Source organism: Mustela nigripes, chromosome 4 (genome assembly GCF_022355385.1).
Source record: "Mustela nigripes isolate SB6536 chromosome 4, MUSNIG.SB6536, whole genome shotgun sequence".
NCBI lineage: Eukaryota > Metazoa > Chordata > Mammalia > Carnivora > Mustelidae > Mustela > Mustela nigripes.
The window spans coordinates 163,807,692-163,832,760 of record NC_081560.1 but is presented as its reverse complement, the minus strand read 5'-3'; the positions used below and the strand labels follow the sequence as shown (position 1 = coordinate 163,832,760).

Genomic DNA, 25,069 nt, shown 5'->3' with positions numbered 1-25,069 from the left:
ACAAAGAGTGTCCTGCCTGTGGAGAATCTCACATCCACTTCTCAGGGATGCCAGCTACGAATGCCCAGCTCACCCCGCTTGTTTGGTGCCTGGGATATCAAATGCTTATAGAGGTCATTTGACTTATGATATAGGTTATGTTCTAGTCATTGTAAAAACAAGAACTGAGATTTTCCTTTGAAGGTCAAGGCATTTTACCTAGCTTGGTAAATAGCAAAGTATGCACAGGGACTCCGTCTCTGACCCTGAAGCTCATACTTTCTTCTACTTATGGGACAGCCATGTTTGGCCACAGCGAAATTCACATCACTGGCTACCCCTCCCCTCCCATAGCTAATATCAAACACGTGGAAGCTTAAAGTGTATATTTCAGTAAATACACAGGGGCAGCCTCACCTGTTGGAGACAATCCAGGAGAAGACACATTTCTGGTTGGTGTCAATCTGCCTCTCATTGTGTTGCAGAAATCGCTGCTGGTGCTCAAAGGCACGGATGACGGACAAACCTGACACTGTCTCACTGAAGTGAGAGTAGATTGGGGACCTGGTGACAGAGTCCAGGCGTTTCAGCTGGCGGGAAGTGGCCACATAAAATATCTGGACCCCAAAAGTAAAGAGTCAGTCACATAATCATGTTGCATATGGAATACCTCTTTCTCGGTGGCCTTTCACCTTCATGGGCACTGCCCATATTTGAACAGGACAGAAGCCTCCAGCATCCCCTCTGGTTAGAGGAATGAAGAGAGAGGCACAAAGGAAGAGGTTGGTGGAGAACAGAAGGCAATGAAGGTGAGATTATAACCACATGAGGAATTTTGTCAGCCTAATCCATATTCTCCCAAGAATCTGCATACGCTGTCCAAGTGACAGTTTTTGTAGCAGCTAGAAAAATGGTCTCCAAATGGATTTTGTAAATTGTAGCTGGGATACAAGGGGCATGGAAAGTGGAGAGGAGCAGGAAATGGCCAGAGAAAGGCATTCTGAGGTTTAGATAAAAATTGAACAGTCAGGTAAGTGACCACACTGTACTTTAATGGTTTGTGAAGAGAGAGATAGTTCTGGAAATGTGTGGAGTGTCAAGAGTCTAAGAACTAGAACTAAAAGTGTACAGTTGGATTTTGAGACACAAGGGTTGAAGGATGAGGTTCAGTGGGAAGAGGTTCAGTGGTGCTCCGAGATTCTGTGGAGATTTGTTGAAACCAGGAAAGGGATGGGCATTTGAGTGTCAGAATTCAAAATGTTATACCTGGAAATTTCCTTAAATATCCTGCTTCTTTATTGGCTGAGAGGCGGTCATTGAGGTAACAATGTACCTGAGGAACTTAACACAAATACCAGGGGGTATCACCTTACCACAGGTGACAGGGCTGCCCTTGAATGAAAGTTTTTTAGAATTGTTTTCCCAAGGCGAATAGATCATCCTAAGGAATTCTCTCCACAGCTTGCCTCCCCTCATCAGTTTTTAATATGGGAATGGAGTCCCTTCTTTTTTTTTTTTTTTTTTCCTGAGAATTGGCTTTCAAGCCACCAGTTCCCTCAAGAACATACTGCCATTGAGCCTACAGACATCCCATCATTCATAGGCATCGCAGTGAAACTAGAACTACCCTGAAGTGAGAAGAGATCTAGCTCTTGCCAAGATACATCTCCCAGCAGATAAGCCTAAGCCAATCAAGGAAGCAGCCATAGTATATAACCCTTCTAGAAGCAACCAATGACTTAACCATTATGGGAGATCTTACTGAACTTCAAGATCATCCAGAGCCAACCTCTGGATGGCTTGACTACCTCAAGGTAGTCTTGGATCCAAACATAAATCTGCCCCATATAAGCTTCTGGGGGACAGCAGCTAAGGTGAGATTTTCTCTGAACCATATACCAATTGGTATTGATGTTTGAGCTCTAGACAGTGGCCTACAGCTCCTTGGTATATCAATATAGGACTAAGTGACAAAGATGCTGGATGGGACTAAGTGACTAGCAATAGACAAAACAGAAGATTCTCAGGAAAGAACCTGGGCTTTCATAAGTAGAGAGGAGACCTAGCTGTTTCCAAACCTACCTGAACAGACACATAAATGATGCCAAGAGGAATGATGACCACGACGAAGATTGGAGTGGCCGTGCAGATCATGACAAGGGTGCTGATTATTCCCAGGAAGCACAATATCCAGCTGCGCAAGGATAAGGGAAGGGTGTCATCCACTGTGGAAATATCCTAGGAACACAGAATTAGAAGAATGGTATACTAATGGATTCCTGCCCCATTTTCCTTCTTCCTGATTCCAGCAGAGAATTTGTTTGATTCTGGGTTCTCAGTGTCTCCTTTGTTTAATCATTTCATGATATTCATTTGCAATATACTGTTGTGCTCCTCCCAATAGCCAATCTCATTTCTGTAATTTCTTCATCTTTCTAAACCCCTCCAAACAGACATGGAAGTCACCCTTCACCTTTTTCAATAGACTTGGTAAAGGTTTTTGAATTTATTAAACCAATGTAATGGCCTAATTTAAAGCTAATAGAGCTTTACAGGTAAATCCTCCTATAACCAAGCCAATTCAATTAATCTAACAATACAAGGGGCCTAATTCCATTGAGTGCCTAAACAGAGCCTGGCACATAACCAGCATTCAATTCGTATGAAGGCTCCAGTCAACAAGCCTGGTCACCCCCACTTGACTAAAGAACCATCCTCTACCTAGGAAGTTGTTTTCTCCACCGAGCACAGAGCCTCAAGGGGAGAGGGAGGAGGAGTTTGAATGTGACCCTTGCCTGACCAGTGTTCTAACAGAGTAACCCAGAGGTGAAAAAATGGGTCTTGCTGCCATATTGCCTTCATGTCATGCTGAATAAATGAGCAAATGGACGGGTGGATGAATGGATAATGGTTTAGTATACTGTACAAGGAAGCCTGACTTACACTTTGGGTTTCCCTGACTGATTATTTCTTAGATTATGCTGATTCTACAATTAGTAATATGTGATTATCAAGGCAAATTCAAATTATCTCTGGAGTGTCCCAATCTGATAAGGGTAAGTTTCCCAAGAGAGTCCTGAATGACTCCTGAGTCTAATTTACCTTCCCAAAGTCAAAGCAGGATGCAAATAACTTTATGTCCAGGATTGGCAGAAAAAAAGAAATCCTCACAGGCTATGAGTTCTATGTAGATTACTTTTTACCCCTACTTGGCACAGATTCTCCAGCTTTCTTTCTTCCACCCTTTCCCTTCACCTCTTCTTAGGGGCTCAGCTATCAATCCTAGAGGATTCTAAATCAAACTTTCCTTTATAGGCATGGGCCACCTTCCCCTATACCTCACCATGTAATCAAACACGAGCTTCCTTTTTCATGCAAAAGCAGTGAGCAAAATAGAACAGTTGCCTTACTAACTCACAGTAAGAGTTCTGCGTTCTTTTTTCAGAAATTATGTATATTTTGCAACATAAGAAAAGGGTGTGCAATTTTTGCAAGATTCCCATGAGAATCTTCCCATCTAAAATTGTGTGCTATTTTAGGTTCTGTTGAAGAGCAGAAAACCTATTGAAGTGGTCCCCAATGACCTCATGCTCACCAATTTTGTCCTAGAGGAAAGTGATAAATGCAGACCAATCAATGTGCCCACTTTTGAAGCAGGCACTGTGTCCCCAGAACCTGGCTGTGGGCTGGCCTTTCTTCTGTCTGCTCCAAGATGAAACCAGGAAGGGCCCGTAGCTGCTCAGACATTTTGAAAAACGTGCTCCCTCTTCTAATAACAGAGGACTTAAACTGTGCTGATGACAGTTGACTGTTACTCAGAATTCCTCGCTTTCTTCCTCTGTTTCTGAAATTACTATCTCCTATGCACTGAGAATGAAGGAGTTGGGTTTGGCCCTTGGAAGAGAGCCATCTACAATTTAACGTTTAGTGAGCGTTCCAGTGTTCCTCTTGGGTGCTCGAGAAGTGCTTTGGAATGAGTGAATGCCAAGGGCTCCAGGATCTGCAGTATGTAGAGACCAGGTTTTAGAACCTTATTAAAATTTGGGGCTCCCGTGTGGCTCAGTCAGTAAGCATCTGCCTTTGGCTGGGATCAAGCCCCTACATAGGGCTCCCTGCACAGTAGGAAGCCTGCTTCTCCCTCTCCCACTCTCCCTGCCTGTGTTCCCTCTCTCGCTCTGTCAAATAAATAAAATTCTTTTAAAAATTAAATTAAATTAAATTATATGTGGCTCTCTTCCACAGTTCAGACCCAGTTTATTCTTAAAGTAGCAAAGATAGAAGCAGGAACAGAACATAAACCAAACAAAGGGTTTTCCTGTTTTCCCTTTTATTCACCATTCTAGCCAGTGATCGTGCTTTTACTTGTGTTTCCCCCTCAGCAGAATATTCCTTCTCATTTTGTTTCTACCGCCAACCCCTGGCTCCACCATCTCCATGGCTAAGAAAGTTCCTTCTAGGACCTAAGTCTCATGTTTTCTGTCATTTCCCGCCCTGTCACCCAGGCTGAGCTACTACTGCTGTTCTCTGTCACTGTTTTGTGTTCCCAGAACACCAGTCTACACACATCGCTGTCACTGGTTTTACTGTCTTCCGTCATACTCCTCTTATTTCCTTGGTTGTTTCCCTCACTAGATGGTGAGCACCTTAAAGGGCCAGAGCTTTTTGTCTCTGTGTCTCCAGGATCCTTGGGACCTCATCCAGGGTATGCAGGAAGCATGTGCATGCTAAGTGGATGGAGGAACTGTACCAGCATGGCGTTGCCTCGGGCCATGGGAGAATTCTGTCCCTGTCAGAGTGGAAACACCCTCAACAAACAAACACATCACACAGCCATTCAGGTACTTACCCCAGCAAACCTGTTCACAATCCGGCCTGTGGGCGTTGTGTCAAAGAAACTCATGGGTGCTCGAAGGATACTGCTTAGCAGTTGCCTATGAAGGATGTTTGATGCGTGAGTAGAACCATGGGCACTCCAGAGATTTGCTATGAGCACAAATGCACCTAGAAACAAAACCATTTAGTCAGCAGGATCCGCAGGACTTGTGCCAAGGACACAAGGGCATTTTTTTTTTTGCCCTGAGTCTAGGCAAAGTACACAGACGAGACAGATTCTCTAAGAGATGGCTGTCATTGCCATCAGACGTACCTTGCACGCATCCCAGAGCTGCATAGACGCCAATTCTCAGGTTTCTCTGAGACGCTGGATAGTCAGTGCCATTATAGGTTTTAGAGTCATTGGTCCAAGCACTGAGCCAGAGGTTGGATCCAATATAAGCCACAGAATTGATCACATAGGCCAAGATGATGAAGAATATCGAATACCATCCTATTGCTCCTAGGTACTTGAGGTAGATGGAGAACTTCACCTGAAAAGCCCCATCCTCAGTGTTAGAAATCCTAATGGCATTTGGTGAGGAATTACCTAGAATACCAATCACAAGGAGGAGTGGCCTCCCCTGGAAAAGTGGATAGCAGGTTTGGTCATCTGTGGTCTATTTCTGCATTGGGCCAGGATCATAATCAATGCTGAAATACAGTGCAGGGGAAATAACATCACATTATGTATTATTTTTTTAAAAGATTTTATTCATTTATCAGAGATCACAAGTAGGCAGAGAGACAGGCAGAGAGAGAGGGGGAGGCAGGCTCCCTGCAGAGCAGAGAGCCCGATGAGGGGCTCGATCCCAGGACCCTGAGACCATGACCCGAGCTGAAGGCAGAGGCTTAAACCACTGAGCCACCCGGGTGCCCCATAACATCACATCATTAATGAGCTTCTAGATGCTATCAAGGGAGAAAGACAAAAACAGAGTGGAACGACAACGACAACAACAACACACACACACACACACACACACACACACACTCACACCCCAGAATGGGATGGGGTTTATACTGTAGACCTTGGATTATTAATTTGGACTTATTAATTTGGATTTAAATTTGGACTTAAAGTTAAAAAACTTAATGTTTTAACTTAAAACAAGTTAAATTATTAATTTGGACTTAAGTTAAAACCAAGGTCTTAGGGGCGCCTGTGTGGCTCAGTGGGTTAAAGCCTCTGCCTTGGCTCAGGTCATGATCCCAGGGTCCTGGGATCAAGCCCCGAATCGGGCTCTCTGCTCAGCAGGGAGCCTGTTTCCTCCTCTCTTTCTGCCTGCCTCTCTGCCTACTTGTGATCTCAGGCTGTCAAATAAATAAATAAAATCTTAAAAAACAAAACAAAACAAAAACAAATAAACAAGAAAACAAGGTCTTAGGTTTAAGGTCTTAAGCTTTACTAATTTGAATTGTGTGCTCTGAGATTGATTTATTAGTGTTCTCTGGGTCCAAGACTTGCATCTCAAAGCAGTTTTATTTTTCTCTTCCCATATCAGAATGGAATCATTCATGAAATGTGCTAGGAGGATATACACGGGAAACCTGTCATTCTTGGAAATATGATTTGATAGAAAGCCCAAAGCCTCTACCAACATTTCAATGATGAATTTAACGATTTGCAAAGCACACAAGACTTATCCCTCCTGTAGACAGATAGTCAAATTATCAAACTTTACAATGTTCAGATCCCAAGCCTTGTATCACCTGAAATGGAACTTTTTATTATGGTGCCCACCTTTCCAGTTTGTATGAATTCCTTCTTAATTAGTTTTTGTCCTTTCACTGTTTCTTCTTCCTCCTTCAGGGTATTCACATTCCGAGTTTTCAGAGAGTTTCTTAGGGATTTCCAACGCCTGCTATTGGACCTAGAACTGAGAAATCGGTGGGGGGGGGGGGGAATGCGTTCTTGAGCACATAAGTGCACCCCAAGGTCAAGAAGCAAGCACGTGTCACAGTCGCTCTGCTTACATTGAAGTGCTCTGGGGGAAATCTGCCACCCCCCAGCCCCCACTCCATTCAAAGAAACAAAGGAAGGGCTGAGAGTATCCCGGTGTCCATTCCCCTGGGAAAAGCCCACAGAGAAAGAGAATGATCCAGTGGAAATTTGGATGTGCTGAGGGCTGCCGGCTGACGAGATGACCAACCTGCGACTGAGTGTTCGATGAAGGCTGTTCTCTCTTTTTGTGGCTAAGGAGGCCACATCCTCAGGGATTTCCTCCACACTGGGCATCAGCCCACGGTCATCATCATCTTCAGTGTCCTCATTGACTAGGAGACACATCAAAGGTTAGGGAGATGGCAACTTAGAGCTGCAAAGTTCTACAAACAAGAATTCTTTTCTGACCTTGCTGGCCCCTCAGCAAGAGATCCCAGACATACACACAGGCTGGTGATTTTGTTCCAGATTGATTGATTATTGACTAGTATACCGAGGAATACCAGAATAAAGGAGAGAGGAGTTTCTAGTAGAAGAGAAATGTTAAAAAGGAGAGAAATATCCCCAGAAGTGTCTTAGTTTCTTTGCAGCAAGAAAAGAACTTTTTAAGGGTTAGAGTAGATAAGCAGAAGAGTCCTAATTCCTAGACTTGACTCAGGAGGTGAGTGTAAATTGAAAATGCTCTTCTTGAACTTCAAATAACTTTACAAAGTTTTATGAATTTAAAATATATTTTTATTTTTATTCTTTTTTTTTTCCTCCCTTTCCCCTTTAGAGAGGGAGAGAGAGGAGGAGGAAGGGAGAGAGAAAATTCCAAGCAGGCCCCATGCCCAGCAGGGAGTCTGATGTGGGATTCAGTCCCACCACCTGAGATCATAACTTGAGCCAAAATCAAGAGTTAGACACTTAACTGACTGAGCCACCCAGGCATCCCTGAATTTAAAACATTTAAAAAACATATCCTGCAAATAAGAAAGAGATTTTAGAAATTAAAAATAAAATGTAAAACAGCCTGGGCATCAGTGGCAACGACAAAGAGCTCTGGAAATGGATAACCCCATGAAATCAATGGCAAGATATATTTTTTAAGACTTGATTTATTTGAGAGAAAGACAGAGAGAGAGAGAGAGTGAAAAAAGAGCATGAGCAGGGAGAGAGCAAGAAGCAGGCTCCCACTGAGCAGGGAGCCTGATGTGGGCCTGCATCCCAGGATCCTGGGATTATGACCTGAGCCGAAGGCAGACGCCCAAACAACTGAGCCACCCAGGTGTCCCCATGGCAAAATATTGTTAAAACCAACTTTATAACTCTGAAATTAACCAGTCTTGCAACAATCCAAGGAACATTTATTTAAGAAAAATGGCTAAATCTCAGTAAGAACATGAAGTTTTTTGATAGATTAATTTCCTCCTGGGATCTGCTATAGCCTAGAATACTAATAACCTCACAAACATGGTTAGCTACAAAAAAATCAGCAGCCTCCTAACTGCTGGAGGGAAGAGAATGTGTTCAAAACTCTCCCAAACATCTCATCCTGGAACCAAACCCAAGTCTGACTTCCCAATAAACAGGACAGGCAATCACTGAGATACTGACTGTTCAACAAGGAAAGGGATTACGCAAGATGAAGCCAAATGAAGAGACGGGAGGACAAGCCTCAAATTTGCCTCCCCAAAATGGGAGAGTCAGGGGAATTTAAAGGTAAATAAAAAAGGCCTGGGTAAAAAGTTGCAGTTGTGATTACTAGTCCCATTAGCCCCTGGATTACCAATTTCAGTCCCTAGAGAATTGTCATTATTTGACCTGCCTGCAGTTCTCTAGAAAACCCCATTCACAGGGCTGGTCTTTATACTTGATCTTAGCCAAAATGCCAAGCGATTCACAGGGCTTGTCTTTATTGGACCGGACTTACTGGAGTTAGCTAAAATAATCAGCAGCAACTGTTTAACATCGGAGTTGCCTAAGGGATGATAACAGTTGGGGCACATAATAAGCTAAACAAAAACTTTTAAGATTTTGGGGAAGAAGATACCCTTAGAGATCTTTGATATTTTTAATGTATTCCTGGCAATCTAGAACACTGTACGCATGGTTAGGGCTGTGCACATGCTCACGACAGACATGAGAAGGTCATATTCTCTTACCCAGGCTAAACTTCAGACTCTGGGCAAGAAGGAAAAAAAGGTGAAGTAGAATTGTCAACTGCCTATTGCCGTGTTAGGGACATACTTTCCCTCCCACCATGAAGTCTTTCAGAAAAAGCTGAGTGACTTATTGATTCCAGGCCCTTAAGGAAATCTCTGTCCAATCAATAGCTGACCAACCAAGCAGAGACTTCTGTGGCCACATAGGACAAAAAAAAAAAAAAAAAATACAGATTTCATAAGAATTAGTTAAGGAAACTAAACAGGACAAACAACAACAAATTCTGGCAGGGTAAGGAAGAAAAATCTTATTTCCAGAGTTGCATTATTTAAAGTGACCAGTTTTCAACAAAAAAATTGTGAGAAAGCATGGGACCATATACAGGGTGGGGGTGGGGAGAAACAGTCAACAGGAACTGTACCCATGCAAGCACAGACATTGGACTTAGCAGAGAAAGACTTCAAATTGACTATTATAAATATGTCCAAAGAACGAAAGGAAGCCATGTCTGAGATCTAAAGTATGAGAATGAGGGGCACCTGGGTGGCTCAGTGAGTTAAAGCCTCTGCCTTCAGCTCGGGTCATGATTCCAGGGTCGTGGAATCAAGCCCCGCATCAGGCTCTCTGCTCAGCAGAGCCTGCTTCCCCTCCTTCTCTCTCTGCCTGCCTCTCTGCCTGCTTGTGGCCTCTGTCTGTCAGATAAATAAATAAAAATCTTTAATAAAAAATAAAGTATGAGTTCACATCAAATAGAGAACATCAATAAAGAGATCAAATTTTAAAAAGGAAAACAAATCCTAGAAAAGCACAATAGTGAAAATGAAAAATCCACCAGCAAAGCTCAAGAGCAGATTTACTAAGGAGATTGAGTATATGACTTAATCTGACCAACCCTCTTAGCAGAAATGCTAAGACTGAAGGGGACAGAGACAGGACTAAACGAAGGAACACTGTCAGACTTCTAGGATTCTAGAGGCGGAAAATGTACTAATAGAGCTATCCAGCTGTGGAGGGCTGTGTTATCATTCAAGTAAAGGGAACAATAACACTGGGGTCTGCTACTCTTCAGTTCCATAGGGTACAACCACTGCCCAGGGGTGGAAGAGTTGAAACCACCAGCCCAGGTTGAGCCTAAACAGACAGCAACAGGCCAAACAAGATCATTATCGAACCTTAAAAATCTGATGGAATCTGTCCTGCTAGATTTTAGATTTGCTTGGGATTCATGACCCCCTTTTTCCTTCTGATCTTCCCCTTTTGGAATGGGAATGTCTATCCTATGCTTGCTTCACTACTGAAGCAGATAACCTGTCTGATCTTGCAGCTTGACAGATGGAGAGGAATTCTGCCCCAAGACTCCAGGTCTCACCCACAAGTGACTTGCATGAGTCAAATGTTGACATGTGGGACTTCGGACTGACATTTAGATGAGATTTTGGACTTAGAGTTGATACTGGAATAATTAAGACATTGTGGGTGTCGGTATGGCATAAATATATTTTGCACACGAGAAAGATATGAATTTGGGTATGTCAGAGGACTGGTGTGAAAGACTGAATTGTGTCTGCTGCCAAATTTGTGGTTGAAATCCTAACTTCCACTACCTCAGAATATGACCTTATTTGGCAGTAGGCTCATTATAGACATAGTTATGAGGAGGTTAGATTGGAGTAGGATGGGCCCCTAATCCATTATGTCTGATGTCCTTATACAAAGGGGAAATTTGGACATAGAGACACACATGCATCCCATGAGAAGATGAAGGCAGAGAACAATGTGGTGTGTCTCCAAGCCAAAATTGCCAAAGACTGCCAAGAAACCTCCAGAAGCTAGGAGAGAAGCCTGAAACATATCCTTCCCCATCACCTTCAGAAGGAACAAATCCTACCAACACCTTGATTTGGGACTTAGCCTCCAGAACCATAAGAAAATAAATTTCTGTTGTTTAAGCCACTTGGTCTGTGGTTCTTTGTTATGCCAGCTAATTAAGAAACTAATACACCAAACCAGTATTGATACAGGTCACCTTGCCCTTCCCTTCATTCTGCCATATACTGGTCTGAACCTTGAGTCCCAGAACCAACAGCTAGCAGCGTGTCAGGCATCGCTCAGACATAGTTAATCAGTGTTTACCAGAACAAAGGCTTGATGAGCTGTTTTGCAAACTGACCTTTGTACATAAAGGACAAGATTCTTCAAAGGGGCTATCCATCCATGTGGGTTTATAACAGAATCCAGAAACTCCGATCATGGCCAACGGGGGGCGGGGGGGGGAAAGGCTAGACTTAGCATAAGGAAACTGTTGGAGCAGGTCATGGTGATGTGGTTGACTAAGCAATGACTCAGGGGAATCAAGCATCGGATACTGCTCTTTGACTTGGGACCTTTGCTCCCCAGGCAGGTGCTTTTAGTTTTCTCCAGGCCAGTCCCTAGAGTACATAAAGGCTGATGGAAAGTTCTGGCTTCTTCCTTTCTACTGGTTTGAAGTGCCCCTACCCGGTCTCCTGGGATGGCTGCCAGTCCCTGTCACCCAGATCATCCCGTTTTTTTGATCCTGCACTATCCCTCCAACACTTACAGACTTTCTGGTTTAGGCTTTTCTTTCCATCCCTTGAGCTCCCCAGGGTGGTTTTGAACCATCACATTTTCTGACTTCAATGCCTGCATGAGCCCGGTAGCTACTTGCAGGCTCGGTAGCTACTCCCTCTCCCAACTGACTTCTGGAATTCACTCTCCAGATCTTGCTTTCTCAGGCTTGATCTCCTGCTGGTGACTGCTATGGAAGTAGATACCTAGGACTATGTACAGGACTACTGTTGGCAGATCCTTGGGAAGGTCCTCAGAGATCAGGGCTCCATTGCTGACTAGAACTAATTGATGATCCCAATAGTGGTGGTATTAGGGGCTATTCCTATGGTACACTGTGAGACCATGCAACTGCCATGATTTTTCCCGAGTTGAAACACCCAGTGGTTTTGGTATATTGGTCCAGATGACTTTGTTAGGGCTTATCAAGAATTCTGTGTACAGGGACACCTGGGTGGCTCAGTGGGTTAAGCCTCTGCCTTCAGCCCAGGTCATGATCTCAGGGTCCGGGGATTGAGCCCTGAATCAGGCTCCCTGCTCAGCAGAGAGCCTGCTCCTCCCGCACCCACCACCTACCTCTCTGCCTACTTTATAAATAAATAAAATCTTTGAAAAAAAATTCTGTGTACACTTGGGACCAGCCTATGAAGCTGTCCAGGAAGTGGTTTTAGTGGATTCAGGGTGGTGGGATAGGATGGGTAATATGAATCAATAGAAGCACAGCATCCCTAAAAGGGGGCCCCTGAAGCCACTAGTGTTTCTTTCACAAGGGCTAATAGCCCTAAATCTTCAGTCATACCCTTCTAGTGTCCATCGACTGCATGTCAGAGACCATATGAGCAAGATGAGCCCCCCATTTGGCTCAGGCAGAGTTTTTAGACTGTCTTTCTTTACAGAGACATAAAATACAGAAAGAACAGATTTGGGCTCTCTGCATAATTCGCTTCCAAATCTAATCTATTGGATACTGAACAGTGCAGGAAGGAGACAGCAGTTTACCAGTCCTACCCTGTCCATACCCAAGCTTTATCCTGTTCCATTCTTCCGTACATACCTGTGGCCTCTTCCTCAGGACCCGTCTGTTTTGTGAATGTCTTCAGAATCTTAGCAAATGATCCTTTCTTGGCCAGCAGAGAGCTGTAGGATCCCTTCTCCAAGATGGTGCCATGCCCCAGAACCACGATCTCATCCACTTGGGGAAGAAAGTGAATGCTGTGCGTAACCAAGAGTCGAGTCTGAAAGAACAACAGGGAGTTGTACCATCGCCTTCCCTTAGTGAGACGCTCTGGCCACCACCATCCTTGGCTTGCTCTTAAAAAGGAAAGAAACTGGACGCCTGGGTGGCTCAGTTGGTTAAGCAGCTGCCTTCGGCTCAGGTCATGATCCCAGCGTCCTGGGGTCGAGTCCCGCATCGGGCTCCTTGCTCGGCGGGGAGCCTGCTTCTCGCCCTGCCACTGTCTGCCTGTGCTCGCTCTCTCTCTCTGATAAATAAATAAAATCTTTTTTAAAAAAATAAATAAAAAAAGGGGAAAGAAACTAACCTCCCACTAACTATGAGTAGCTAACTTCCAATTACCCAGAATGTCTATCACCTTCCTTGACTTGCTCTTTAAAAAAAAAAAAAAGAAGAAGAAAAAGAAAGAAGGAGAAGAAGAAGAAAAGAAAAACAGTCATCTTAATTCTGTTTCAAAGTAGGGCTCGGTTTCAAAATGTAGCCCTGACCACCTAATCTCTTTTCCTTCCTCTTTCCTTTCCAACACCTAATCCTGACACCAGACCCTGTGTGTAAGAGGAGACTCCTTCCCTAGTGGATATATTCAGTTATTTTCTGTAGTGATATGCGGTTTTCCCTACACACCTTCTTCCAGCCTCCTGGGGGCTTAGGAATGTCACTTGAGATCAAAGTCTATCAATTTAACTGATGCATACAAACCAAATAACTAGCTAACTAACTTCCCCTTCAAATAACCGGCTAATCAACTAAACTAACAACAGCTGCTCAGATTCTTTCGGCGCGTTAGAGACACGGCAGGGGCATCCAAGGTTGTCTTCAGCCCAGGCCCTCCCTGGTGCGGGAGAGTTGGCATCCCTTGTACTCCTGTGTACTTGCGAACCACACTGACCAAGGAGGCAGAGACTCCAGTCAGAGAAAGAAAAACACTCATGGATCAGTAATGTGTTTCAGACAGGGGATGGGCTTGAAATGGGCCTCTGGAGAGAGGACCCAAACCACTGCCTCTGTTCTCTACCTCATGACCCCACAGAGACCAGATCCCTCATATCTAGAAGATCCCAGGAAATGCTCACCCTCCCAGTCTCAGCTCAAAGCCAAGTCTTCTGGGAGCCTTTCCTGAGTCCCCAGGTAAGACTTGGGTATCCCCCCAATGGTTCTATTGTAGTCTGCATAGACTGCCATTAAAATAATTCTTGTATTATTATTGCTCACTTTTCTGTATGTCTTCCCATTAGATTGTATGTTTACTTGAAAGCAAGGACCAGGCCTTTTCGTGTGTGTATGCCCAGTCTTTGCAACAAAGTCAGGCACAGTCAGGCACAGGGTGGTACACAGTTCATGTGCCATCCTTTCGGAATTTTGTGGTTTTTTTTTTTTTTTTTAAAGATTTTATTTCTTTGAGAGAGAAACAGTGAGAGACAGCATGAGAGGTGAGAAGGTCAGAGGGAGAAGCAGACTCCCCATGGAGCTGGGAGCCTGATGTGGGACTTGATCTCCGGATTCCAGGATCGTGAACTGAGCTGAAGGCAGTTGCTTAACCAACTGAGCCACCCAGGTGCCCCGGTCCACAGTTCATGAATAAATGGGGCCAAGAGGACTTACAGACAGGAGCCAGAACCCGGAGTAGGATGGAGAGTGAGCTCCTGTTGACTCGCTGATCCAAAGAGGCAAAGGCCCTCAGTGGGACAGCAGCCCACCTATCCTGACCGGCAGCAATCCAAAAGTCTTGAAAGAAACAGGCCAAACACTGACCAATGCTCAGGGAGCTGTTCTTGACAGCCCTCATTCTACACTTACTGCTGGTGAGAAACACACAAATCCTCGAGGGGCTCTGTTAGCCCCTGCCCCTTTCAGCCCGCCGTGTCCGGGAAGATGTGCTAGGTGGCCCGTGGTAAGAAAAGCCAAGTCTTCACCTACCACGGGCTCTTCTGACTTGTTCTGGCTGCCTCCTCAGTGTTGTCTCTCAGGCGCATTGCAAGAACCAAGTGAGGAAATGCAATCAAAGTACTTAGCACCAGCCTGGGACAAAACAAATACTCAAGAAATGTTGGTTTTTTATGTTTAGGTTGAGTCATCCCTTCCAGGCACAGCGTTCCTACATCCTGCGGGGCATCTGGGGAAGCGCCTTCATAGAGCAGAGCGCTAAAACCTGCAGGGTGACCTCTGTCCCACCAGTGAGGTGACTTGTTGGGTCCTCTGGGAGGTTTTCAGACGATTCAGTTCCATTCTGACACTGACTTCCTGGAATGAGCGCCAAGCCCACAGCTTACGGGCTCGGGCCCATGAGATGGACCTGATCTCAGATGCCGGTTGGAATTCTTGAGCCACCCATACTTCTGACCAACCAGCTATAAAGCCCCTTCCTCGTGAACAATAACTTGCTAGAGTGGCTCTCACAGATCTCCAGAACACACTTAGGTTTGTCAGCTCGTTGTAAAGGACACGACTCAAGAAGAGTCAAATGGAAGAAACACAAACAGAGCAACAGAAGGGGTTGTGGGGAGCACCTATGGGCCTCCCCGGCTCTCACCAACTGGGCCATCCTCTCAGGACCTTTGCGGCACTGACACCAATCCAGGTGTAACCCAGATTTTTGTAACCCAGTCTTCAGGCCCTCCGTCCCTCCCCAGAGGTTTGTAGGTGGGGCTGGAAGTTCTAACCCGCCCATCACCTGGGCTTTCTCTCCAACAGCCCTGTCCTGAAGCGGTCCAGGGAACACATCCTAGTCACTCCTCAGGCTTATGAACAGAAACCACTCTTAGTATTATTACTCGGCAAAGTCCAAGGGTTAGGGGGTCTGTGCCAGGACCTGGGGACAAAACCCAAATGTATTCCTTATTATACCACAGGTCTCAAAGAGCCTTTTATCACATCAATCATCCTAAGAGGCTCAATGTCAGAGACACAGAATAAGGCTCCAATTAGACAGTTCTGGCAGAAGCCATGACCTCAAGATGGAAGCTTTCATGGGTCCTTGCCTGGGAGACCAGTGTGACACTGTATGTCCTCAGCAGCCTAGGAGGCAGGTAAGTAAGGAAATTTGCTTCAGGACAGCAGCAGTCCAAGGACATGTGTCTCCCCACCCCACCCCCCACGCCAATGTCTTCTTTGCTTTAAATAATTTCTCACCTTGCCTTTCAATAGGCCATTGGGACCCAAGACCTTATTGAAAATATGTTTTCCCACATGAGCATCCACGGCCGACAGGGGGTCATCCAGAACGTAGATGTCTGAATTCTGATAGGTAGCTCTGGCCAGGCTGATCCGCTGCTTCTGACCCCCACTGAGATTTATACCCTGAAGAATAAAATAATTTCTGTTAAGCACTACTCCACAGTTCTGCCTTTGCAGACACTATTCGTTAAGGAAGGGAAAGGGAGAGATTTGCCCCCATAAGTTATCAAGGACTTTAAAATCTTACAAGTTCCTTTATATAAGTAAGTAACTTAGATTCAAATCTATTACTTCAGGCCCAATTATTACATGTAGGCCCAAATTACCATTTTCTTTTAATATTTTATTTATTTATTTGACAGAGACATGGAGAGAGAAGGAACACAAGCAGGGGGAGTGGAAGTGGGAGAAGCAGGCCTCCCACTGAGCAGGAAGCCCTATGTGGGCCTCGATCCCAAGACCCTGGGATCATAACTGAGCCAAAGGCAGACGCTTAACAAATGAGCCACCCAGGCGCCTATCATCTTCTATTATATGATTTACTTATGAATTTTGTATCCATCCCCATGGGAATATAAAACTAGATCAGGGCAGATTTTTCTCTATTTAACTCGAGGATGTAAATCCAGCACTTAAAATAGTGTGTGGCACATAGTAGGTCCTCAGTAAATGTATGTTGAATTAATGTACAAAATCACTCTCAAGCCCTATCTTCATTAATCTGCTAATATCTGAAGATCCTTGTCCCCCGAAAGCTGCTCTATTCATTGTTAGTAATAGGGAGGAAAGTTAAAAACACCCTAAATATGTAACCAGTTATGCTGTGACCATATAATGGATACAGTAAAGTCATTTAAAACCTGTTTTTAAGAAAGGCATTAATAACCTGAGAAAATAATTCACACTAAATTTCTAAGCATGTGAAGGAGATTTATCAGACCTTTTTCTGGGCACATCCAGAGGTCGAGTTAGGACACAAGTTCTGGTCCTGCCTCTCTGCTCCCCTCCCTGTGAGGTCAGCCTTGGGCCAGGCACTGGTTGGTTAACCTCTCAGATCCTCATCAGCTTTCTTTTAGATGACACAAATCTGAGATTTGCTTCCAGCTACAAATTTTTAATTTTCAAATATTGTATAAACTCATGTTTTCTGGTATTTGTTCCAACCCGACTATGCAAACCGGCCAGCTCTTGTCCTCCCGTCTTCTCCACCATCCTCACGCTTTGGTCTTGGCCATTTCTTCACCCTTCAAGGTCCCTTGGAATTCCAAGTACCTTCTCTCCAATCTCAGCCAGGTCTCCTCCAGGCAACACCTCCAAGTCTTGCAGGAGGGCACAGGCCTCCAGAATCTGCTGGTATCTCTTTTCATCAAACTCGGATCCAAAGAGGATGTTGTCCTTTATGGTGCCATTCTGTATCCAGGACTGCTGGGGGACATAGGCTACGGTGCCCTAGACGGGAAGGATCAGAGCACGTGACAGTCGTCTCTCCAGAAATGCAGGGTTGGAGGAAGGAATAGGAGGATGGGGAAGAAAAAACAGAACTTGGATTTGAAAAGATGAATGTTAGGCTAACTGAGCATCTGATATTTATAAATGTGCTTGTATGTATTGTAGCAACAAGGGAGAAAGATTTGAGACCCTATTCTTCGTTTACCCCTACCCCCCTTTTATTACTATCACTTTGTAGTCATGATCCCCCAAACTGGGAGATGAATGCACATGCTGCTCCTAGAACAGGGTTTTTTGGTTTGTTTTTTAAAGATTTTATTTATTTATTTGACAGAGAGAGATCACAAGTAGGCAGAGAGGCAGGCATAGAGAGAGGGAGAAGCAGGCTCCCCGCTGACCGGAGAGCTCGATGAGGAGCTCCATCCCAGGACCCTGGGATCATGACCTGAGCTGAAGGCAGAGGCTTTAACCCACTGAGCCACCCAGGTACCCCAAACAGGGGTTTTTTCAGTCAGTCCCCAGTGAGCTTCCTAAGACCAATAGAGGGCTAACACTGACACAGGAGATAATATAGATGATATTTTAGGAAGAACCAAGAGATTTGAATTACGATGCAGGCTGATGCATGAAGCAGATCATGTCCAAAGAGAGATGGAGCCTGACAAAGGCTCCCTGAGCAGGGAGACTGGTGCGGAACTCGATCCCAGGATCCTGGCATCGCGACCCAGGATCTTGAAATTCTTGACATTCTCTCTCTCCCCCTTTCCCTCCACCTGCCCCGCTCCCGCTCACTCACATGCCCTCTAAAATGAAGAAATCTTTTTAAAAAAGAAGTTAGGAAACAGATTTTAATCTATAGAGTCTGTTCTGCTATACTGCAAGTTTATTTAATGTAAATTAGCTCATAAGCGATTGGTAAATCAGGGAACAGTGTCAGGGTAATGTGAAAGAAGTGTTAGTTCTTCATTTTCTAAGCATGTCAGTGTCAAGCAATCAGGGGCAAGGTCTCTCCTAATTAAAAAGAAATGCTTGGCAATATACGAAGATCTTAAGGAAAAAAGCTAAAAAGCTTATTGACTTTTTTTTTTTTTTTTTTGGATGCAAGTAGAAGTAGTGACTGGTTAAATGATTCCAAGTACCTATAATTTCCCCTAAATTTAACTCTCTGGGGAAGCAGAGAGGGCTAATGAAGCTACTATGAAAAGATTTCTTCTCTGTTTAAAAAAACTGATGAAGATATCTACACCTGGTATCAAGTTTCTGTATTGGAAGCAGTGACCTCAAAGACCAAGCTCTCAAAGGAGCAGGTAGGCAGTCCAGGGCTAACTGTGATGCTGAGTGTAATTTACAATGTTGCTGTTTTAATTGTTATTATTGTTATTAGTTTTGTTGGTACCCTGGTAATAGAGTTTCATTTTTTTTTTTTAAGATTTGAGAGAGAGAGATAGAGAACACAAGCAGAGGGAGAAGCAGACTCCCCACTGAGCAGGGAGTCCGATGCGGAACTCGATCCCAGGACCCTGGGATCATGACCTGAGCTGAAGGCATGAGAAAGCACACTTAACCAACTGAGCCACCCAGGTGCCCCAAAAGTTATGTAAATTTTTAATGATGCTTTTAGAAACACAGATAAAGTAGAACCGCCTATACTTTGAAGGAAGACGGCTCTGTTTACGTTTTCAAAGTTAAGTATACATATGGGAATCACCTGGGGACCTCATTAAAAACGCAGGTTTCAGTGCACCTGGGTGGCTCAGCTGGTTAGGAGGCTGCCTTCGGCTCGGGTCATGGTCCCTGTGTTCTGGGATTGAGCCCCGCATCGGGCTCCCTGCTCGGCGGGAAGCCTGCTTCTCCCTCTCCCACTCCCCATGCTTGTGTTCCCTCTCTCACTGTGTCTCTCTCTGTCAAATGAATAAATAAAATCTTTAAAAACAAACAAACAAAAAACAAAAACAAAAAAACAAAACCCCGCAGGTTTCCAGAATCTGCCCCAGAGTTTGAATCTATGTGTGGAGTAGGGCCAAGATCTACAGTTTGCACGTCTAACAAATGTCCGTAAGACAGCACCAACGGCAAGACAACAGCAGCGCTTGGCAGATTCTCCTTCTCAGTGCCTTCTCCCAAACAAGAAAGCAGCACGAAGTGGCCCACACTTGAATGTCAGAACTCTTCTTCTTGGCATCCACTCTCACCTTGATGGTGACGTGCCCGTGGACATTTTCCATTTCTCCCAGCATGGCTGACATCAAGGATGACTTCCCAGAGCCCACAGTGCCCACCACAGCCACCAGCTGGCCTGGCATAATGTCCAGGTTCACACTGAAAGAGAGAGAGTATTTGAAGGAGATGGAGGGAGTTATTCAAGAATAGTTCAGGCTGCTTCTCAGACTCTCCATGGGGAGTCTGGTGTTAGGAAACTTCTCCTCAAGATTGGAAAATTTGTCTTGGATATAGAAGACCCTGAAATGCTTCTTTAATACTTTTTTTTTTTTTTTTTTTTTAAGCTCGAAAGGGCTAGAGAGTGAACCCTTTCTTACCCAACTATATGAGCTCTTTGTACCATTATAGCTTTCAACTGGAAAAATTCTCTTAGCACCAACATGGTACCATTGAACAAGCCCTTAATGGGAGCCTGGAGATCTGAGTTTGAGTCTCAACTCTGCTACTGCTAAGCTGTGTGACCTTGGAAAGTCGCTTCATCTGGACCCTCATTTAAGGACTAATGGGGTTGGAAAAGATCCGTGTTTCCCAAACTTGGTTATTTGACGAGAATAGCCACTCAGGGGGACACTTGCTGAAAGCACACATTCCCTGCCCTGTCCCCTGGAGATCTGGCTGTGTCTGGCTGGGGAGGAGCATTCACTGGCCTGGACTCCTACGAACTCTGTGCCCATCCTGTTTTTGAGTCCCTGGAATATTTGGAACATCGGGCTCTTGCTCACAATCTTTCTGAATCTGCCCGTTGCTAGTAAAAGTCTAAAAGAAGTTCAACTCAAAGTGGGAGCTCTGTCCAGTCTTCTCTCTGCAAAGGAAGGCTTTCGGGTTGGGAGGGTTCAGAGGAGGGGCTCCTGGCCTGATGCCTCCTGGGGCAGGCTCCAGAATCCATAGGAAAGGCTGTAGAAATAAGAGAGAAGCGTGGCAAGTCCTAGGTGTAACAGAGAGAATATAAGGTTTGCTGGGTCGAGAAGGAAGATCTGGCCTGCACAGGCTTCCTGGGTATCGTGTGTGCTGTGTTCAGTGTCGCTGGGTATATGCTCTGTATTTCACCCTGTGTAGACAGTGTTTTCTCCTGTCAAACAGCCCTATGATACAGTTAAATTCATATATTAGGCCCAGTAAGAGAGTCACAGTAACTAACAAGATAGAAAAATCGGAACAAGATAGTGTAACAAAAGGCACGTGAATGCGGTCTTGCTCCCTTACAGCACCGCACGCACCCTTCTTCTGATGACGCAAGATCAGACAAGGCCTACCTGAAGAGCTGAAGGGAGGTGAATAATTTCAGTGCTGTGACCTTCAGACTGTTGGTCAGGAGGAGGATCACCTCCTTCCAGACCAAGGTTGGCGGCAGGTAACCGAAATCATGGAGAGCAAAGCTGTGGATAAGGGAACTCCGGGGCGAGCAGCAGCATGGCAGGAAAGGGTCGGCTTAGGGCAGAGGAGGTGGGATGCGGAAATGGGTTATTTAGACGTAAAACTCAAGTTGGAGCTTAGTTAGAGGCAGCCCCATTGTTCATTGAGGGGAAAGAAGCCATGGCTACTGGTCTTGAACGGATGGATAACATGAAATTGATTTTGGATTCTTGTGTGTCTTCTTTACCATACCCAGAGCCCTAGGCCACTTGTCAACGCTGGGCTCCCTCCATCCACAGTCTGGAGTATGTCACGGGTTCTTAGCTGGAGGCGTTCAGCCCCAAGGAAGATAGCCGGGAGTCAGAGGCAGTTACGGGGAAAGAGGCTCAGGATTTTGCCGTCAGTTCGTCCCTCCTGGGATTAGCCTATACTGAACATGGGCACATAGCCCCTTTCCCACGTGCCCTATTACGTGGAATCTTCTAAGAACAGGACTGGCAAGGGAAATCCCGAAGAACAACAATACGGAAAGGAGGCAACTCACTCTCGGATTGTGGCTTCAGAGTCCTGGTCCCAGGTAAAGGAGGCCTCTGAAAACTGCACAGCTTTGTCTGTGGAGAAGAAGGCCCTCTCTTTTAGTCCCTTGGAGATCCCCACGTGTCTGTCTGCCTCCTCAGCTCTCACATGTCCTTCTCCGCTTCCTTCGCGCATCCCGCATCCCGAGGTCACCTCTGTCAGGGGCTGGCTCCCCTATTAACAAGGGCAAAGGGGAACTACCGGGGTGAGACCAAAGGTGGCCCGCCCACAAAGGCCCTTTTGCTCAGATTTCCAGCCCTGTCAGGAACCCAGATTCTGGACTTGCAGACACTCTGGGTACATTCTCAGGCCCTCTGTTGCCTTGTGTCCTGGTAAAAAAAAAATTCTACCTCCAGACAGAAATCTGGCCACTCCCTGGATTCCAGACACACAGCTCGCTCTGGTCCATGGAGGACCCCAGGCCTCAGACCTTCAGAACCTGTGTATGTTCTTCCCTACCTTCCCCAGTTTACATGCTTGGCTCCATCCTGACTTTTGTATCTTTTGCAGGACTCCCTGCTCTCCCCTACAGTAGCTGGCCCAGCTCAGTTTAGCAATCTGGCTAAGCACTCTGCTCTAAATGAAAACAGAATTTAAGTAAAAACAGTAAGCTTCTTATGCAAATGTAGGTTCAAGGTAACCCCCCCCCCGCCCCCCCCACCCCCACTCTCCCTGTCAATCGGTTGGCTGCCCCTAAGCCCCCCATATCAACGTGCCAGTTCTGTGAAGCAGCAGCGTGGGGAACAACTCCAGAATTCCTCACCGAAATGGCAGTCATGGCGAATGGCGGACGTGTCCAAGTCGTCCCCTCCCAAGTACTTTTCTAGCCGGTCTCTGGAAACACTGGCCTGGGGAAGGACACAAAACATCTGAAGAATAAAATATCCAATGACAAGCACAAGCAGGGAGAGGATTTTGACTTCGTCATCAGCCCTGGAGGTGGAAGCAGAGCGTCAACCTGCCAGGCTGCTCGCCAGGTGCCCCAGCGGGCACCTCGGACCCACCAAAGACTCAGCCACACCTCAGCCTCGGGAGACAGAAGGCGATTACGATGTTCTGTTTCACCCCCTTTAGAAAACTCGGAGGTCAACTCTTTGGCCATCTCTCCAATCTTTGGACCAGTTCCAGAAACCATCTCTGTCTTCTTCTAAGACAAAACCTTAACTTCTGTTTGGTTTTGGTAAATGGGCCCCTGGTGTGCTCTTCTGTAATGGAGTCCCTGCCTTGGGCTCATCCTGGGTCCTAACTGAGCCACCACTGGGAGCCTGTATAGAGGAATTGGCCATGGCACCCCAAAGACCTTACAAATATCCACACAGCCCAGGTTTAAACTACAGCTGACCTAGGTTGCCAGGGGGAGAGGGTCGGGAGAAGGTGGTTGGGTTATGGACACTGGGGAGGGTATGTGCTATGGTGAGTGCTGTGAAGTGTGTAAACCTGGCAACTCACAGACCTAGACCCCTGGGGCTAATAATACATTATATGTTAATAAAACAAAACAAACAGACTACAGCTGACCTAAGCACTGGCAGAACACCCTGAGGTCTCCTGAAACAGGAGAACTTGGGAGGATTCCTGGCAGCTCTTAGAAGGACATTTGTCACTTGCCTCCCTATTCCCAGGGGGCCTGCCAGGAGACGGTCTCTCATTACCGCCTGGCTTCTAGTGAAGTTGCGGACTGTCTGCCCAGCCCCCTCCCCTGAGGGCAGCTGCCGTGTGGGTCAGCGCCTCAGACAGGAGTGCCCCACTGCCCGTTCATGTCTTAGTCATCCTGTGAGACAGGGAACGCAGGGAGCAGAAACCTCTCCTGAACTTGCTTTTGCGATCCACGTAAGAAGCTATCTGAACCTAAAAAGGGCCTGTAGTTTCTTCATCAGCCAAGTTAGTCAGCCTTTCTTTTTCTCTTTTTTCTTTTTCTTTCTTTCTTTCTTTCTTTTAAAGATCTTATTTATTCATTTGAGACAGTGATACAGAGAAAGCATGAAAGGGGGAGATGCAGAGGGAGAAGCAGACTCCCTGCTGGGCTGGGAACCCCATGTGGGGCTTGATCCCAGGACATGGAGATCATGACCTGAGAGTCAAAGGCAGACTTAACCATCTGAGCCACCCAGGCGCCGTTGGTCAGCTTTTCTTAACACCCTCCCGGGACAGGGAGTCCTTAAACTCGTCATTCTTACAGACTGAAGCCAGGCGCCCCTGAGGTCAATGCACGTCACCACATTCCATCTTCCTGGCCACGTCACTAGTCTACCACCTACCCCACGAGCGTCCTCCTGACGGCTGATACCCGGTGTGTCTCGCGGACGGTGCTCACTCTTCAGGAGCCCGACTCTCCCTCCGGCCCATCTGAGGCCTCTCGAACTCCAAACTCACGAACTACATTCAGTTTTACCACCACATGGCTTCATGCAGAGAGGATTTTTCTTTCCCTTTGTGCCATATTTCCCTAATGCTGTATAAATTACCGCTTCCCGCCAACCCTCCCCCCCCACCCCCGCCAAAGCCTTGGAAAAATGTGGGGGAAACTAGGCTGGGGAAAAAGGCTTAGGAATATTCCAGGTATCAGGGCTCGTCATCATTCTCTCACTAAATGCCTTCACTACCATTGTCTCCCTGTGAGTAGAGGAGATTGGTATGATTCTCCCCATTTTTTTTTTTTAAAGATTTTTTATTTACTTGTTTGACAGAGAGAGATCACGAGTAGGCAGAGAGACAGGCAGAGAGAGAGAGAGGAGGAAGCAGGCTCCCCACTGAGCAGAGAGCCCGATGTGGGGCTTGATCCCAGGACCCTGAGACCATGACCTGAACCGAAGGCAGCGGCTTAACCCACTGAGCCACCCAGGCGCCCATCCCCATTTTATAGTTAGATAAACTAGGGGTCTAAGAGCTTGTGATTTTAATAAGATCAAACTTGGTCTCCAGAGACCAAAGAAATCGCTCTGATCAAAAGTTCACCCATGGAAGCCGGAAGTGAGCTACGACATGCCAGTTATTTTGAAAAGTCAGGCTTTTAACCAGAGATAATCAGTTAGCAGGGAGAGATCCTACCCACCTGGAGAATGGAGGAGATGACCATGGGAAACATGCTCAGGGGAAAGCGCAGGATATTGAAGAGGGTGATGGAGGTGAAGGCCTTTTCTGCATCCAAAATATTATTGCTGTCCACCAGAGTGTAAACTGAAAACGTGATCACAGACACCTGGAAAAGCAAGGTCATGAGGAATTCATTCCGCAACGGTTTCAAGCGGTCTTACGCTAAGTCTCGGGAACACAGTCTCTTAGAGTTGAAGCAGGCTCGGGGATGATTATCTCCACCTTCTTGTGTTACAAACGAGAAAGCGGAGTCCAGAGAAGAGGAAATATCTTGCCTGGGGTCACAAGGTCAATTAATAGTATTGCTGGGACCACAGTTTGGGTCTCCCGGCTCTCATTTTGCTGTACCTTCCTGCTCTAGACCCACACAGCCTCCTCAAGAAGATAACACACCCTGCTCTGCAAACCATTCCTGGATGCCATCTTCATGCAGACCATCCTGG

General features: G+C 45.8%; 1 protein-coding gene across 1 annotated transcript in view; it reads right to left on the bottom strand.

Moving 5' to 3' along the window:
- ABCC2 (ATP binding cassette subfamily C member 2) overlaps positions 1 to 25,069 on the bottom strand; it is a 74,346-nt gene that overhangs the window by 10,299 nt on the left and 38,978 nt on the right. The window contains exons 13-25 of the mRNA XM_059398333.1: positions 24,586 to 24,732; positions 22,297 to 22,381; positions 21,502 to 21,568; positions 19,577 to 19,703; positions 17,208 to 17,384; positions 15,891 to 16,058; positions 12,582 to 12,762; positions 7,005 to 7,128; positions 6,596 to 6,731; positions 5,126 to 5,345; positions 4,826 to 4,980; positions 2,062 to 2,217; positions 397 to 596 (exon numbers count right to left, since the gene is read on the bottom strand). Coding sequence (XP_059254316.1) covers positions 397 to 596; positions 2,062 to 2,217; positions 4,826 to 4,980; positions 5,126 to 5,345; positions 6,596 to 6,731; positions 7,005 to 7,128; positions 12,582 to 12,762; positions 15,891 to 16,058; positions 17,208 to 17,384; positions 19,577 to 19,703; positions 21,502 to 21,568; positions 22,297 to 22,381; positions 24,586 to 24,732 — 1,943 coding nt within the window. The remainder of the gene's footprint in view (positions 1 to 396; positions 597 to 2,061; positions 2,218 to 4,825; positions 4,981 to 5,125; positions 5,346 to 6,595; positions 6,732 to 7,004; positions 7,129 to 12,581; positions 12,763 to 15,890; positions 16,059 to 17,207; positions 17,385 to 19,576; positions 19,704 to 21,501; positions 21,569 to 22,296; positions 22,382 to 24,585; positions 24,733 to 25,069) is intronic.